The 15,471-nt window shown below is 51.1% G+C and overlaps 1 protein-coding gene across 1 annotated transcript in view; it reads right to left on the minus strand.

The window, feature by feature from the left end:
• TG (thyroglobulin) overlaps nt 1-15,471 on the minus strand; it is a 231,022-nt gene that overhangs the window by 17,262 nt on the left and 198,289 nt on the right. Inside the window, exons 44-45 of the mRNA XM_068983946.1 lie at nt 3,039-3,220; nt 448-555 (exon numbers count right to left, since the gene is read on the minus strand). Coding sequence (XP_068840047.1) covers nt 448-555; nt 3,039-3,220 — 290 coding nt within the window. The remainder of the gene's footprint in view (nt 1-447; nt 556-3,038; nt 3,221-15,471) is intronic.

Consider the following 15,471-nt stretch of genomic DNA (forward strand, 5'->3'; position numbering starts at 1 on the left):
CCTTAAGAGGTCACATTTAGAGGTTCTCGAGTTTAGGATTTGGTATCTCTAGGTGATCATTATTTCCTTTTGTTGCAAAAAATCTTTTACTTTGGAAAGCCATTTTCTTAAATTAAGCTAACTGTTCAGTTTTTAGAGGCACAAACACATAGGATTAATAAAGATGGCTCCTCCTCCCAAGCCAGATCAACCAATGAATAGCTAATGTTGCAATCCCAAACTGCTTTCTACATATTGCATCCTACATGCCCTTCCTACAGTGCTGTGAGATACAGTGGCGCCCATTTTTCAGATGAGACTCAGAAAAGTTAAGCGATGTGTTCCATGTCATTGAACCATGTCCTGCCACCTTTTCTCCATTACCCTGTGGACCGCAGATCTGACAGGGACCCTTGGCCAGATTCCCTTCATGTGCCGATACCCACTGTGGCCACGCGGCTACCTTACCTGCTGTGGCTGTAGCTTTCTGGAGCGTGGTACATGAAGACGTTTCCTCGGACCGTCCTTGCCCAGTGACTGGCCATGTCAATCACAGGGCAGATGATAAAGTAGTCTCTGGTGAGAGGAAGACAGAGGGGGATGTTAGCCACGTCCAGCTCTATAGTCAACCGTGCTGGGTAAAGGTTTCTCCCAGGCAAGGGTCCCTGGGCTACCAGCCCCTCTGCACACACCCGCAGAGAACACCCCTGCTCCTTGCACCCCCAGCTTTCCTCTTGCCCCAGCTGGGCCCCCTGCACAGTCCAGCCTGCTTCATGGATGGCCATGATCACACACTGTGGTCCATACAACGCATCTCAGGGTTAAGAGACCCGTGGGAGAAACATCTTCCCAGAACATCAATTTTATCCAAAAACTTGGGAACAAAACTTCTTATCTTCAAACAAATACAATACACTGTGGAGCTGAACATAATCATGCATTTAAAAAGAAGATGGAGACCTCAAGGGTCTGGGGCCACTGGGCTTTGAATCCCAGCAGCATCTCTACGTCTCCTTGACACTCCACGTCCTCAGCTGAGAAACGGGGCCCATGAGCCCGAAGCTGCAGGGATTCCGGTAAGTGATGGACTCATGGAAGTCCACCACTGAGGCAAGCTGCCTCCTCCGGAGGTGGAGACCAGCACCTCCAAGGCTCACAGGGAAGGTTCTCAGAGAGCACGTGGCTGGCAGGGTGAGGCTGGAAGTGCAGATGGAGGCAGCCCTCTTCAGCTCATGGGCCCCTGAGGAGTGGTGAGCAGGACAGGGGTGGGAGCAGACCTCCAGAGAGGCCCACCCTGGTAACACTGATGAGGACACTGGAGCCAGGGAGGCCCGTGGAGGCTGTTGTCTCAGTCTGGCTGGGAGGGAAAGAGGGCCGGACCTGAGGGAAAACTGCAGTCCGCCTCATCAGTGAAGCCTTCCTGGGTTACCTGCCCTCCCTCAGACCTCTGCTCCTGCCCCCAGTTCATGGACTGCTCTCAAAGAGAGTTACAGGCTAAAGCTGGAACAGGAAGGAATATAGGTTTCTGAACTCTAGCCTGAGCTCTTTCCACAACATGGATCTGAGCCAGGCCTGACGTGGCTGAGAGCGTCTCAGGGCCCAGGAGTTGGACATCTGTGAGCCCTTAGGGTCCATTCTGGGGCTGGGCCTCCAGGAACAGCTGCTGGCCATTTGGTTCAAAGGGTTCAAAGCTGAACTCTCCACTGGAGGGAAAATTAGAGCCTTCTTGGGCCCCGAGGTCCCCAGGGGTGGTACAAAGTTTTATTCGGAGCCAATGATGACCTGACTAGAAACCGCAGACTCTTGGGCAGAGAGACCAAGCAGGGAAGCGGGTCTCAACACCCTTCAGTCCCACTTGTTCATCACAGGCAAGTTCAGCAGGGGCCTCCGAGCCTCGACAGCGGCTCTGCCCCCAGGGACGGAGAGGGAGGGCCAGTGTGGACCTCCCTGAGGACAGGAAAGGAGCCACAGGATGCCGAAACCCCCCGACCAGGTTCTCCCCTCATGGAGGGGGGCCTGCCAGGGAACTAGGACATGTCCGAGGAGACTCACAGGTGACTCGAGAGCTAGAGTCCCCACTGTGGTCTCATCCCAGGCGCTCCGCAGGCAGAGAGAAACAGAAGTTGGCTGTTTCTTGACTGATGAGAGAGAGGCACGGCCTGCGGATGGCAGAGGCTGCCCTGGGTGGGGGGCATCCACTAACCACTCCTGGGTGGGGGACCTGGGCTGACTTCCCCAGGGAAGGAAGCTGGAGGCAGTGACCTTGAGCAACAAGGCCCATAAACAGCGAGCGTAGAAACAGCATCCTGGGGAAGGGGTCACACGGCCTCAGGAGCCCTGTGTCCTCAATTCTAGGTGTGACATCAGGCACAAACCTTCCCCTGTCTAGGCCTGTGTTTCCTGTGCAAGGTGAATTCTGGCCACAAAGCAGAGTCACCTGAGGGACCCTAGAAATACATTTCATGGTTAGTCACTCCATCCTGTTGGACTCTTTGCGACCCCATGGACTACAGCCCACCAGGCTCCTTTATCCATGGGATTCTCCAGGCAAGAATGATGATGTGGGTTGCCATTTCATCCTCCAGGGGATCTTCCTGACCCAGGGATCGAACCCAGCTCTCCTGTACTGCAGGCAAATTTTTAACCATCTGAGAGATATATACCAGCGCTTATGAGGCCTGGGCTCTTGCCCCACCCTTAGAGTGCTCCCTACACGGTTCTCAAGGGTAGCCTAGGTCCAGACCGCTGGATTGGAGGACAGGGGTCCTCTCTGCTGGGTTGGGCTGTTCCCTTCTGCACCAAGCGCCCCCCTCTCTGGTTCTCCATCAGCACCAGCTGAGCTCAGCTTCTAAGCGCAGGGTGTATACAGCAGGCACAAGCACCACGGAGGGAAGGACGGGGTCACCCCTCGTGTCTCCCCGATGCGGGCAGGCAGCCCGCACTTTGGACTGAATGAAGGAGGCAGTGAAAAGCACCGGCACTGTGTCCCGGTTCTCCCCAAATGGCCTGAGCCTCCCCACGTCCGTGCGGAGGCAGACCCGTGCGCCCAGGGGGCTCACCGCGTGGCCTGCTCCAGGGCGCGGGAGAAGGAGGCGTAGTCGTCTGAGTCATGCTCCAGGGAGTAGTACCACGTAGCTGCAGCCTGCACACCGGCGTCCTCTGCCTCGCCACCCAGGGAGTTCTGCAGCGCCTGATAAAAGGCTGTTTTGCTACTGGTCCGGCCTTGACTTTCCTCAAATTGCTTGAAAAAGAAAAAGATACAGAAATCCCCTGATCAGATTCTGAAAGGTCTCAAGTCAGTGTCGTTCTAACACTTGGTTTAGAGTTTTCTCTCTGGAAAGCAGTGGCAGATGGTGTGATGCCCATGGGTGCTAGAGCCAGACTGCCTGGGTGCGAATCCCAGCGCTGCCTCCTCCCAGCTGTGTGGCCTTAAACAAGCACCTGTACCTCTCTGTGCCCCCTCTCCCAGCCTGAAAATGGACAGAGCGGAGCCTGCCCCAACCAACCCAGGCAGGGCTGCAAGGAAGAGTAAAAGCTGAATACACGTGAAGCACCGAAAAGGGTGCCAGCAACAAGCAAGCGCTCACTGAACGCCAGCCTTTGGTGCAGGCTGCTCTTGGGTCTCACAGTGGGTGCTCAGCCATCTTGTCACATGGTCTCATTAGGACAGCAGACTCCCGTCTCCTTCACTGACTCAAGCAGTCAACGTAAGGATGTTCTCTGTACCCTCTTCTACTGATAAACCCACTCCCAGTCCAGGGCCAGCTGCTTGCCAGGCCTGGGAAACAGCCCTGAGCATGCTGTTCAGAGAGCCCTGATCAAGCTTCCCTGCTCTCGCGGGCCTCATGTTCTAGAGAGTGGAGGTGGAAAATAAGCAAATAGTTACGCCGTTCATCCGGGACAGGTGCTATGAAGAGAAGCAGGGCAGGGAGAGAGGGCGAGGGCAGGGAGAGAGGGCGAGGGCAGGGTGATTTCACAGAGGATGGGCGGGGATGGGGAGGGGTCCCCGGGCACCTCTCTGGGGATGGGCGTCCAGTTGGAAATAAGTCTTTCCCCTTTCCTTCTTCCTTTCCTTCCTCTGTTCCTACCTCTCTTCCTTCCTCCCTCTTTCCCTCCCTCCCGTCTTTTCTTTCTTTCTTGTTTCCTTTCTTCTCTCTTCTTTTCAAAATTTGTTTTTAAACTCCAGTATCACTGGTCTATAACGTTAGATAAGTTTGATGTGTACAACATTCTATTCCTACTTCTGGGTACCCGACTGTGAGCTCACCACCAAAGGTTTAGTTTCCATCCCATCACATACGCTTGAGACAGTAAATGAAACTGAAGTCAATCCCTTTTACCCATCTTGCCCTCTCCCCACCCTCCCGCTCTGATCACCGCTGCTCTGCCCCTGCTGTCTACGTGTTTACTATTGCTTGGTTTGGTCAGTTGTTTGTTTCGCCTGCGAGTGAAGTCGAATGGTATTTGTCTTCCTCCTCTTCCTTCTCCCCTTCCTTACTTGTCCTGTCTGCCTGGGAGAGTCTGGGGAGGGCCATGTCTTCCCCCCAAGGACTCAGTTTCCGTATTTCTGAAGACAAGGGTTGGAGGGAGAGGCAGCTCCCGCGTGTGCAGTCCAGGCCCCTTGGCCCTTGTACAGTCCTAGGGTGTGTGTTTACATATTTCTAGACTTTTATGTCAACACTAACATGTGCTTATCAGGACTTCCTGGTGTGTTTAGATTGTTTTCCTAAACATTCCCAAGCACACTGGACCTGTGATTATGGTCCAGTGGGTATGATCAGTAAGGAATCCCTGCTGTTTGAGACACAACCCACTGGGGTCACGGGCTGTGCTGTCTTCAGCCTGGCTCACCAAGAGCCTGGACCAGTGGGTGAATCGCTGATCAGAAGCACGTCTGCTGGTGGTTACACACCAGCTTCAGGAGAGATGAAGAAAGGCGATAGGGAGAGGTGTGCAAAGATGGCTTAGTCTGAATTCTATCTATATTGGGTTGTTTCTTGGAAAAAGATATGAAAAAAATATGGCAAAAAATACTAATATCTGTTAAATCTGAAGAGCAATGTGCTTACTGTATCAGTGTGTATTATATCAACATGGGTTTCTTATACAATGCATATATTATCAAATGATCGTGATCTGTAATAAAAAAGACATTGGATACATGCGGAATTCACACACACTCACACCAAAAGGGCTGTAGTAATGTTCCCAAGTAACACTCATTCTAATTGTTGTTAACATCTATGATATATCTGATAGTTTTCATTGTATTATATTGAATTGTATTCTAGTCTAGTCTAATCTAGTCTATTCAAAATGCTTGCCTGCAATCTAATTGACTTCACAGTCTTCTAATAGTTTAGGGGGAAACCATCATGTTATTATCTGCCCTTTTCTGAGTTTTTGAAATATTTTATCTCCCAAATTATATTAGCCACCATTCACATAACTCTGATTATTGCTAAACATTTAGCATGTGCATTTCACTGAAATATCAGTGAATCACCATGAGTTGGGCAGTTGCATAGAATCACTGTCAAATTCCAACAAAACTTTAATATACAGGGCATAACACAGCTCTGGGCACACGTGGTCAGTAGATATGAGTGATTTTTTGTTTCCTTGTCCCAGATGCAGGCAGGGGTCCCTGGGTGCCTTCAGGATGCTTTACTGACTCCCCAGGGGCTAGTCTTGATCTATTCTTGTTCCAGTACCACCGAGGAACTCCCGAACCACAGGTGTGGTGTGGTGCTTAGTAAGTGCTGGACAAAATGAGTAATGAAGACCCTGACCTTCGTAGAGATAACACAGGAGAAGCTGCAAGTCCAAAGTCAAACCTCCTAGATTCAAATCCCCAAAGCTGGAAAGACCTGGATTTGGATGCCAGCTTTGCTAGGTACTAGATGTGCATCACGGGCAAGTTCCTGGACCTCTCTGCCTTTGTTTTCTTCTCTGTGCAATGGGCACAATAACATTACCTTCTTAATTAAACTGTCCTGAGGTTAAACATGCACACTGTTAGCATGATGCCTACTGCTGGATGCATGCAGACTCAACCCTGGGCCCAGCTCAGCTGGCTCAGAGGAGCTCATGTTTTACAGTAAGACCTGATCCGTGCTGGTCCCCCTGGCTGTGGGTCCAGACCCTTGGAACTCCTCTTCTGAATCACTGCTGGAGAATGACTGACCTTGTCCTGGTGCTGCGGAAATTCTTTCCACAAAGAGGCCGCTTTTAGGAGCAGCACGCCATTAAGCCCTGGGCCTTACTAGAAGCATCTCCAACAACCTGAATAGTTCCACAGCTAGAATGCTGAAGGGCAGGGCCCAGTTTCTGCCGTCACGAGACTGCGATTCATTTCGCCTTCTAACAGGACCTGAGTCGCTCAGATGAGCCGGGACATGACAGTATCTGTGGTCACTGGTCTGGAGAGATGGCTGGAGTGTGGACCTGGGACCCAGGGGGGGTGCCTGTGGATGCAAAGGGGCCTGATTTCAGCAAGACCCAGGTCTCTTCCTGCTTGGCACAGACAGAGGCACAGATGCCGTTGCTGGTTTAATTAAAGAGGCAGCGGGAGGGAGTGGGGCCACCACATGACTGCCAAGCCGGGGACCAGTAGCACAAGCTGTAATTACAGGCAGGACCTTCCTCAGAGGCGGGTTTGCTGGGCATGGGCTCATTAAGGGCCATCAGGGATTGGCACATCTGAGCTGCGTGGTTTTAAAGGGCTGCCCTGAATATGCCCCACAGAACAGTTAGAGGAGCCCTGGGGAACATTTAGAGACTGCAGAGGGGTCCAGAGTCACCTTGCATGCTGGTGGCCTAGGGAACTGAACGTGGGGTTCAGACCTGGCTCTGTGTGCAGCCTCAGAAGATTCATTGCCCTTCAGTGTCCCCAGCTCCACAAAGCCCCAGCCATGAGCCTAGGAGCCCCTGGTTCTCCTCTCCTTGAAGTTATGCAAAATGGTTGTGACATTGTAAGCTGAAGGAGAGGGAGACCCGGAACGGCATCTCCAAAGGCAAGCAGATGCACGCTGAAAGGAGTGAATGGACAAACATCCCCAGAATTCTCTAGAGCTCCAGGGTACCTGGAGACACAAATCTTCCTTCATTTAATGGGCATACGTTAGAGACCTACTGTGGCCAGCAGCTGAGGGGTTTGAAATGAACAGGACACAGACCTTCCCACAGAACAGCTTGGTAAAGTCGAAGAGGTAACTAACTTGTCAATGAATGAAGTGGTCGTGGAAATTGTCAAGGGTTGGTGTCCAGTGAAGATGGGGATGAAGCAGAAAGAGGGTGGGTTTGGGAAGCACACGATCACTTCCTCACTCCCTCCTCAGCCTACCCTCATCACTCAGGCCTTCCCCTCACCCCCCTGAGACAGCCCTTATCAAGGGGCCCCGGGACTTACATCTCGTCAGGTCCAGGGGTCAGATCTCTGCCCTCATCTCACACCACTTCCAATGACGTTCTACCCTTGACCTCAGCTTCCTTTCATAAACACGTTCTTTTCTTGGCTTTCTGTGATATCAAGATTTCTTGGTTTTCTTCCAGATCTGTATCTATGGCTCTGAACTCGCTCCTGAACTCCCAGCTCACCCACCCAACTGCTGATCCTACACATATCCGCAGTCTGGGCCTGTCTTGCCTCTACCGCGTCTTTAACCCTAACTTAACGCACCAGCTTGCCCCCTGGACTTCGCAGTGGACCTCAGTCTGGTCTCTCAGTCCTTTATTAGCTTTCCACAGTCGCTTTTCCATACAGCTGCCAGAAAGCTCTTCAAATCCACTGATCAGGAGTATCACTTTCTAGCTTAGACTTTCTGATGATGGCCCCCTGCAAGTAGAATCAAGTCACTGTTCAGATGGCCTAACAGGTCTGCTTTCCGCTCTTACTGCCCCCTCCATCACCCACTGGGTTTAACAGCATCTGGCCTTCTCGTCCCCCAAACCAGCCCTGCCCCGGGGTCTTTGCACCAGCTCCTCGACTGGCTCTACTCACAGCAGGCTCTTCTCACCACTCAGGACCAGAAGTCCCCTCCCCGACCTCCCTGCAAAGTGCTTTCCCCTACTGCTTCCTTTCCTCTCTTATTACTGTTACAGCTTTCTTCAGAGCACATTCCATGATCTGAAACCCCTATTTCCTTTGTTTACACACCATTGCCACTGTCCTTTCCATGGAACATAAACTCTATGAGCCAGGAGCCTGATCTCTTTGGTGGGGGCTGGAGGCGGGGGGGGGGGGGGGTGCTTACAACATTCCCCAGAGCCGTAAGGTGAGCCCTCAGAGAGTTTGTATTGACCCCTCCTGCCCTGACTACTGGATGTGGAAGTGACCAGACCCAAGGCTGACTTCACCTTCCAGCAGACCTCTTGCCAGGCCCCGTCATAATTGTAGAGGCCATGATAAAATGTTCCTTTCAATTTTTTTTTTTAATCAGAAGAAAAAATAAATAATAATAATAAACATATACTAATGAATCCAGGGACTTCCCTGGCAGTCCGTGGGTTAAGACTTCACCTTCCAATGCAGCGGGTACATGTTCATCCCTGGCTGGGGAGCTTGGATCCCACACAACCCAGGGCCAAAAATCCAAAACATAAGACAGAATCAATATTGCAACAAATTCAATAAAGACTTAAAAAATGGTCTGCATCAGAAAATCTTAAAAAAAAAATAATAATGAATCCAGCCTGGCTTACATTCATCTTTTACTGGCACAGTCAGAAAATATTTTTACTGTTTTAGGGGAATGAGTCAAACCCGTTGATCCCTGGTTTTCTCTTCACAGAGCACAGGGGATACTGAGACTAGGAACATGGGTGAGTGATGATGCTGAGGGTTGGGTGGTTACAGCACCAGCGTGGAGGGGTCTCAGTACAGCTCCCACGGTTGGGTGCTGTCACCTTTGCCTAGAAGTCCTTAAAAAATAGGACTAAAACCACCCTACGACCCAGTAATCCTACTACTGAGCATACATTGAGAAAACCATAATTCAGAAAGACACACGTAACACAATATTAATAGCAGCACTATTGACAATAGCCAGGGCATGGAAGGAACCCAGAGGTCCATCAACAGATGAATGAATAAAAAGACTGTGGCATATATACACAATGGAATATTACTCAGCCGTAAAAAGGAATGACGTTGAGCCAACTGAACTGAGGTGGATGAACTTAGAGCCTGCTATACAGAGTGAAGTAAGTCAGAAAGAGAAAAATAAATACCATACAGTAACACATACATATGGAATCTAAGAAAATGGTACTGGTGAACCTATCTGCAGGGCAAGAACAGAGATGCAGACGCAGAGATGCAGGTGTAGACACATGGACACAGCGAGGAAACGAGAGGGTGGGGTGAACCGAGAGAGCAGCACGGTGGTGGTTTAGTCACTAAGTCGTGTCCGACTCTTGCGACCCCATGGACTGTAGCCTGCCAGTCTCCCCTGTCCATGGGATTCTCCAGGGAAGACTACTGGGTGGGGTTGCCGTTTCCATCTCCAGAGTAGCATAGAAATATACGCACTACCATATGTAAAATATCCAGCTAGTGGGCAGTTGCTGCATAGCACAGGGAACTCAGCTCGGTGCTCTAGAGGGGTGGGAGGGAGGCTCAGGAGAGAGGGGATATACATATACATATATACACACACACAAATAGCTGATTCATGTTGCTGTATGGCAGAAAGCAACACAACATTGTAAAGCAATTATCCTCCAATTAAAAATAAATTTTAACAGAAGAAAAAAAAAAAAAAAAACCAGACGTTCTCACTTCACTACAGGGTTGGTTGCCCTGTGCCCATTCAAAGACTAAAGAGATGCTAGCTCTCAGACTGGTTCAGCTGCCTGCATGGCATGGCTAAAGCAAGGAATCCCAATCTGTTATTTTGATTCTGGGTCCTGGCTTTCCAGAGGGCCCCAGGATGTCTAGGGTCTGCACCCTCACATCTCTTCATCCCAAAGGGCTGGGGATTCAGCGCAGCAGTCCCCCTCTCTCTCCACAGGAAATCCATGTGCTCCCTGAGACTCTGGCACGCCCCTCTGCTGTAATCTGTCACCAAAGGCTTGGTTTTCCCAGGCTGGGGCTCATGCCAGCTCCTGGGGCTGCCAGGTGCCACTTTCCAACTTTCAGATGGGCTGCCCTCCCCCTCCCCACTCCCTGCAGGGCCCCCACCCCACATGCTCCTGGATGAGGCCAAACCCGGCCAAGCTCAGGGGCAACGTGGCGGGGGCCGATTGCGGTTTTTTTTCTCGCCTTCCTTGGAGATGCTCGTGCTTGGAGGGGAAGGCAGAGCATCGCCTCTTGGAACAAATCTGCTTTTGATCATGTAAATTAATGCCCGGTTAATGTAGGCAGACTGTCAATTTTACCAGTTAGAGAGAGAGAGAGAGAGAGAGAGAGAAGAGGGAAAAATCCCCACTACGGTGACTGACGAAGAATTTCAACGGAAAGCTGCTACTTCAGAAAATAAGATCGTTCTCTGTGAACAGAGCCATCCCAGGCATCTCAGGGAGCGCCGATGCACCACGGGTACGTGGTTAACTCTGCTGGTGTCATCAAGGCTCCTTGGGTGGGCCATAGGCTGCCTGGGTTGCTGGGGGCTGAGGGTCTTCACGTGGACTCGCTGGAAGCCCTACCCACCCTCTTTGGGCTGAGGGAATTTATTGGGTCTCCGCTGCTGTGACAGATGGGTGAGTCTGGGGGCTCCTTTGGGGTGGGAGGGACGTCTATCTACCTCTGTATCCCTGGGAAGCTGGATGGTGTGTGTTTGGGCTTGGGCTCTGGATGGTACTGACGCAAGGGTGGAATGAGAGGCAAGCAAGTGTATGTATCTGGCACAATTTGGAAAACTGGCGCAGGTCAGGTGAGGTGATTCAGTGATCATCTGCTCTTTGTATTCCTGCCTCCTTGGGATAATTCTCTAGATTGGGGACAATAGCTTTGATATTGATTGTCATAGCACAGTTAAAGAATCAAGGGAAAAGCTAATATTTATTGAGCATATGCTACTTATTGCCTGTATTTTTTTCTTTCAACATCTTCATGGGGATATGTACTGATAATCTCCCGATTTTGCAGATAGGGAAACTGAGGCTCAGGCTCTAGTGAGCTCAGATTCTCCTGATTACAATCCGTGGACACCCAGGACATTCTCGCGCTCTCTTGACAGACAGCTTGGGGGACAGGGTACTGGCCAGCTCCGCCATCACTGGGCCACTTCTGTTTTCAGTGCTACTGCGGGTCCAATGACCCCTTCTTCCCCAACTGCGCAGAGGTCCTGCAGTAGGTGTCTGTCTCCAAACAGTGTATCAAACTGCCTTTTAATGATTTACCTTTGCTCATTTTCTATTTTGTTCCTTGACTGTGAGCTCCTCGAGGGCAGGAATTTAATTTGTATTTATGTCCCAGACACCTAGCACAGTGTTGGGGGCAGAGTAAGTGACCTTGTTAAGCGTCGCATGACTAATTGAACAGGTCTCTGTGCTGGGAAAACATGCTTGGGACTCTGTTCCAGGGGATCTGTCCTGCTTCTCAGCACAGACAGGGTGGGAGAGGCGGGGCCGATACGGATGGAGGGAGGACTGGGGAGAAGGAACTGCTTGGATGAAGGTCCTTGGGGATATGCCACCCGGGGCTTCTCCCTGACTAACGGCAGCTGGACTCAAGTGCTACAGAGACCTCCAGGGGACATGGAGAAACCCACAGCCCAACCCTGAATGCAGGTCGCGAGCAGGCTGAGACAAGGCAGTGTAACCTGGAGGGCAAGCGGGCGCAGGGTTGTTGGAAATAAAAGAGGAACTTCAACACCACATCCAGAGGGCAGCTGGTAGCGTGGTTCCCACTTGGGCGTCCACGCTGGTCCATGGCAGTTCTGTGTCGGGCAGGATTCTGAGGACTCCTCTGGGCTATGAGCTGTCTGTAGGGTGCAGACGGTGCTGGTGCATCTCTACCCCCCAGTTTCCTAGAGGTGAATACAGAAAGCAGCCCCAACTGGAGCCAGAGGACCTGCAGTGGAGGCTCGGCTTTGCAGATGACTAGTTAGGTGACCCGTCGTACGTGCACGTTTAGTCGCTCAGTGGTGTCTGACTCTTTGTGACCCCATGGACTTTAGCTCACCAGGCTCCTCTGTCCATGGGATTCTCCAGGCAAGCACACTGGACTGGGTTGCCATTTTCCCCACCAAGGGATCTTCCCGGCCCAGGGATTGAACCCAGATCTTCTGCACTGCAGGTGGACTCTTTACTATCTGAGCCACCAGGGAAGCCCCTAGGTGACCTTAGGACAATATCAACGCTCTCAAAACATGTTTCTTCCTCAGTACAATGGTGTTAAATGTTGATTCATGAGTATGGACCTCATAGCGTTATGGCTGAGATAAAAGAAGAGTGCGGGAGAAATTGCAAAGCCCTTTGCATTGAGTGGCCCTGATTCTACCTGAGTTCCTGTCCGTGTGAGCACCCAGCACGCGGTCATTGGTGGACAGCAAGCTCATGAAGGGAAGGCTGGCTTTTCCCAGAAGGCTGGGATAGAAATAGAGTGCCTTTGGAGTTGGACAGACTTGGATTTGAATTCTGACTTCTCTCTGAACTGGTTTCTCACTGAAAAATTAGTGATAATAATCCCTGATCGATAAGGTTGGTTGGGGATGAATTATTGGTTTTCGTCAAGCCAATATTTCCTTGAAGACTCCTAAGTCAAATCCATAATTTTATTCTTTCAAACTAATAAAGATTCATCGAGCACTTACTGTGTATCAGTCACTTTTATAGGCACCAGAAATAGAGCAGAAAGCAAAACAGATAAAGTCTCTGAGCTCAGGGCGACTTATATGTGCTCACATTCTAGTGGAGGAAGAAATGTGATAGACAAATAGATGACATTCAGCGGAACAAGTGCTGAGGATGGAGAGCAGGATAAGGGAGAGAGAGAATGCTGGGGGTGCGGTGCCCTCTCCACCAGAGTGGTCCAGCAAGTTCTTTCTGAAGAAACAGGCCCTGAAGGAGGTGAGGCAGTGATTTACCTGGAGAAGAACATCCTAGCTGGTCTAGTGGTTAAGAACCCACCTTCAAGGGTTCGATCCCGGGTCAGGGCCTTAAGGTCCCACATGCCAATGAGCCACACCTAGAGAAGGCTGCACCCGCAAAAAAGAACCAGCACAGCCAAAGAACATTCTAGAAGGGGGAATGGAAAGTGCCGAGATCCTGAGGTGGGAGTGTGCTCAGCAGATCTGAGGACCACCACAGGGACCAGTTGGGCTGAAGCACAGTGAGCAAGAGCAGAGAGGCAGGAGATGAGGTCAAAGACCGTATCAGATAGTGGTCGTGATGGACTGGGGCTTTTCCCCTGTGTGAGCTGAGGCCACTGGAGGACTCTGAGGAGTGAAGGGCTCTGACTTATCCTGTGAAGGGATTACTCCAGCCATGGTGGTTCTTATACCTCATAAGAGGCAAAACCAGAAGCTGGACGATGGTTGGGGGGCATTATAAGAATCCTGGAGAAAGATGATGCCATGGGTCAGGGTGAAGGCAGAAGTGGTGGGGTCAAGGCTGGAAATGTTCTGAAGACAGAGCCACACAGACATGCTGATGGAAAGCTGGGAGCAAGAAAGAGAGGTTTGGAGCCTGCGCCTGCAGAAGCAGGAGTTGTTGTTTATTACGATGGTGAAGACAGTGGAGGACAAGCTGGTTGGGGATGGGGGAGGGCATCAGTGGAATCAGCAGTTCCTTTGGCTGTGTTAAGAGTGAAAAGCGATGAGACCTCCAAGTGAGGATGCCAAGTAGACCCTTGGCTAAGCCAGTCTAGGGTTCAAGGGAAAAGCCCGAGTGGGAGATAGAGTCGGGCTGGAGGCACAGTCAGTCCAGGAGATGCAAGCATGTAGACGTGATGGCTCTGCAAGTGTGCATTTGGCTCCAAGCCTGACTGTTACCGCATCCTTCTTCCTCCCAATTTTCCAGTCAGCCCCTGGGTGAGCTCCCAGGGGGACATAGTCTCCCAAGACCCTGCCAATGGCTGCACTAGTGCCTGTTCACAGGAGGACAAACACAGAAGGGAAGGAAGACGGGGAGAGTCTAACCAGAACACAGGCGCTAAGGGAGCACTGGCTGGGACGGGGTTTGGATGCAAGCAGAGACCTGAACAGAGCCGGGTGCCACTCCACCCTGACCTCCCAGCCAGTTCCCTGATCTGGAGCCTGGCCCCCTACCCGCCTCCTGATGTAGGCAGAGAGCTCTCATCAGCAGACACCATCCTTCTTTGCAAGTGGACCAAGGAAACAGCTCCTTGAAAGCCTCTAAGGGAAATTCAAGGAGAAGAATGGAAACACATTGCTGGGGAGGGTTCCCAGTCCTCTGGATCTGGGCTCCCTGCCATGAGGGCTCTGAGAGTCAGGGCAGAGCTGCTCCTCTCCTGTCAGGGAGAGGAGAGACCAAGGCAGCCGCAGACCATCCTCTTACACTGGGCTGTCATCACCCCCAAAATATAAACCTGAGCTGCCCTACAGTCAACCCCAGCACAAGGTCCATCACCTGGGGATCAACGTGTCCACACCGCTATATTTAAAATGGACAACCAACAAGGACCCACTGTAGAGCACAGGGAACTCTGCTCAACGTCCCACGGCAGCCAGGATGGGAGGGGAGTTTCAGGGAGAATGGATGTGTATGTATATGTATGACTGAGTCCCTTCGCTGTCCACCTGAAACTCTCACAACATTGTTAATCTGTTATTCTCCACTATAAAATAAAAAGCTTACAAATTAATAAATAAAAGCTCCCCTCCCCCAGTTCCAGTGGACGGACGGCTTCTCCACCAGGAGTTGGGGGTGTCTGGGAATTTGCTGCCGGGGCCTGCTTCCCCCCACCTGTCTAGGATGCTCCCTAGGCCCCCAGGGATGCAGTCCTTCCCCTCTCTCTAAGGCTGGAGATGGGCTAGGATGCATTGCCAGTGCATGGTCCAAAGACTTAGAGCTTTGAGGATAGAGTATCTTCTGCACAAAGCTTCCCGTGTCCTCCCCTGCCGGGTCATGTGAAATGAGGAACTGCACAGAAGGGAGTCCCGGGCCGACGTGCACGTCTTTCCAACCTGCCCGTGCTGTAGGGCACTGTCTCCCACATGGAGTATGCAGAGCGTGCAGCAAGAAAGCAGAGTCATTTCTTCCTCATGCTTTAAAACGTTCTGTTTTTTTGTGAATCTTGATAACAATAAGTATAGGACTATGCACGTATATTATTTATACTTGAATGACTAAGCTCACTGCTTTTTAACTGATAACGGACTTGATCAAAAGTAATTTGAAGAGCCACTGCTTTAAAGAAAAGCCCAGGGCTAGTGGTGGAGAGCGGCCTTGTTCCAGCATTTCCTCAGTGAAACCGTCAGTCTGGTTCATAACCAAGTTGCAGACCCTCGAAATAAAGGGCTGAGACATAGATGGGTGCTTGGTAGAAAAACATAGAGATGGATCAGAGGCAAAATTCCTTCTCCA

This window comes from Capricornis sumatraensis, chromosome 11 (assembly GCF_032405125.1).
Source record: "Capricornis sumatraensis isolate serow.1 chromosome 11, serow.2, whole genome shotgun sequence".
Classification (NCBI taxonomy): Eukaryota; Metazoa; Chordata; class Mammalia; order Artiodactyla; family Bovidae; genus Capricornis; species Capricornis sumatraensis.